General features: G+C 30.4%; 1 protein-coding gene across 1 annotated transcript in view; it reads left to right on the top strand.

The window, feature by feature from the left end:
- The first annotated feature begins 1,118 nt into the window (after window positions 1–1,118).
- LOC112502028 overlaps window positions 1,119–2,408 on the top strand; it is a 4,331-nt gene continuing 3,041 nt past the window's right edge. Inside the window, 1 exon segment of the mRNA XM_025105836.1 lies at window positions 1,119–1,678. Within this exon segment, the coding sequence (XP_024961604.1) occupies window positions 1,119–1,678 (560 nt within the window).

Below are 2,408 nucleotides of genomic sequence, written 5' to 3'. Positions count from 1 at the left end.
TATATATATAGAGAGAGAGAGAGAGAGAGAGAGAGAGAGAGAGAGGAGAAGTGAAAGAATTGAACAAGGCAGGAAACAAGTGGCATGCATGCATGCTTTGTTTCAGACCCCATCCCACCTCTCTTGCTAATTTGCTATTTATAGACATGTGTTGATTCAAGGATATATCTTTTCTTTCACCTTCCATCTCCATCTTTTATCGAATCGCTTCAGGAATCTCAAAATCAATAGTTCCATTTCCATACCACATCTCTCATCTCAATCAATACGGTTTTAAGTTTTTTTATTTAAGGAGTGTTTGGGATTGCTTATTTGAAACAACTTATAATATTCTATAAAAACACTTATCAACTTATTATAAGTCAGAAGCGTTTTAACTTTTTTAAAAACTCCTTATTACCGGTATAAATTGTTTATCTAAACATTCAAAAATGCTTATTACCGGTATCACACTGGAATAAGTCAATAAGTTGTTTTTATAAGCAATCTCAAACATCCCCTTAAACTGTTCAATTAACTCAATAAAAATAAATTATTTGGTTCTATTTTCCATTTTTTTTATTTTTTCAGATATCAATTAAACTTGTAATAATATTAATTAATACATTTTAGTATTTGGGTTAACCTTAAAACAAGCATGGAACCGGGAGGGAATGATAAAGTTAATTTTAATTTATTCAACAAAACTTTTAACCAAGTCTCTTTTACTTTTACTTTTACTTTTACTTTTACTCCTCATTAATTTTTCTTCTACCAACAAACACCCAAAACTTATTATTGTTTCATTATCTTAATACACACATCTACATGGTTGATAATTATTTAATAATTATAATAACATTAAATGATGGGTTGTCATTCACTCTTTGCGACTTGTGTTGGTTGTTGCCTTTAAATTCTACTGCTTCATTGTTTCTCAATTTGTTTTTTTTTATCTTATTTAAAAAATAAATAAGATCTAATCAATATATTATAGTAGCAAGACAACGTTAATATATATATATATATATATCTATCTATATATATATATATCTATATATATATATATATATCACAACCACTCTTATTTATTTTTAGTTGATGTGTATAGCAATTTGGTATGATCAGCTTTGGTAGACATGAATGTAAGGCCACCATCAAATTCGAGCAGCGGTAGCACAACTGTCAATGATAATGAATGCCTTGTTCGAGAACAAGACCGACTCATGCCAATAGCAAATGTTATTCGTATCATGAGAAAGATCCTCCCTCCTCATGCCAAGATTTCAGACGAGGCCAAAGAGACCATCCAAGAATGCGTTTCTGAGTACATCAGTTTTGTCACAAGCGAAGCCAATCACCGCTGCCAACGTGAGCAGAGGAAGACTGTTACCGCCGAAGACATCCTTTGGGCAATGAGCAAATTAGGATTTGATGATTACATCGAGCCATTGACTATCTACCTCCACCACTACAGGGAGTTTGACTTCAGGGCCACTATTACTGATCATGTCAAGAGGCCTACTCACGATCCTCCACCTGCAAACTCCTTTCATCATGCTTTTGCAACTGTTTTTCATCATACTGGATTATTTGGCACTGGTCATTTCTTCAATGATCAACCTAAAGTACTAGTCCCTTCCAGGCTACCTTCTGCTGCTACTGTTGCTGGATTTGAGCCATATGCTCGATGTAAAGAGTAGTTGCCTGCCAGATTCATATATAATCTATATATAATAGGTATGATGTTTGTCAACTGTTTTTTTTTCTTTTCCAGTGATGAGGGATATATATATATAATACTATGAATCACTACTTTCTCAAATCTCTATTTGATATAATAGGTATGATGTTTACAAGGTATATATGTAAACAGTTGGAACATACATGACCATTTGCTCCAACCAATCTAAATCTATGCTAAGATATGATATCATATACTAAACATGTTAAGAAGAAACTAGAAGAGTACTCGTCCAATGCAGCAAGATACATCTCGATTTTAATGTTTTGTTTTTTTTTTGTCTCAATTGATGTTATAATACGGTTTTATGTGGTTTTGAGAAAGTAATAATTTTTTATTTTTAAATAAAATATAAATATGAAGATATCATAAAAAATTGAAAAAAAATATTAGTATTAGTGTCAAACTAAGTATTTAAAATTTCTTTTTTTTTGTGTATTTCTTTAATTCATTTTTTTATTTTAAGTTTAATAATATAATTTTTTTATAAAGATGACTAGAAGCGTACTCGCGCAATGCAGCGAGATACATCATGATTTTAATATTTCATTTTCTTCTTTATCTCAGTCGATAATATAATATGGCTTTATGTGATTTTGAGAAAGCGATAATGTTTTTATTTTTGAATAAAATATATGTTTGAAGATATCATAAAAATTTGACAAAAATATATCGATATTAGTAT

This window comes from Cynara cardunculus, unplaced genomic scaffold, assembly GCF_001531365.2.
Source record: "Cynara cardunculus var. scolymus isolate 2C unplaced genomic scaffold, CcrdV1 Un_Scaffold_853, whole genome shotgun sequence".
Taxonomy (NCBI): Eukaryota; Viridiplantae; Streptophyta; class Magnoliopsida; order Asterales; family Asteraceae; genus Cynara; species Cynara cardunculus.
Note: the sequence above shows the minus strand (reverse complement) of the source record. Positions and strands in the feature narration are given on the sequence as shown.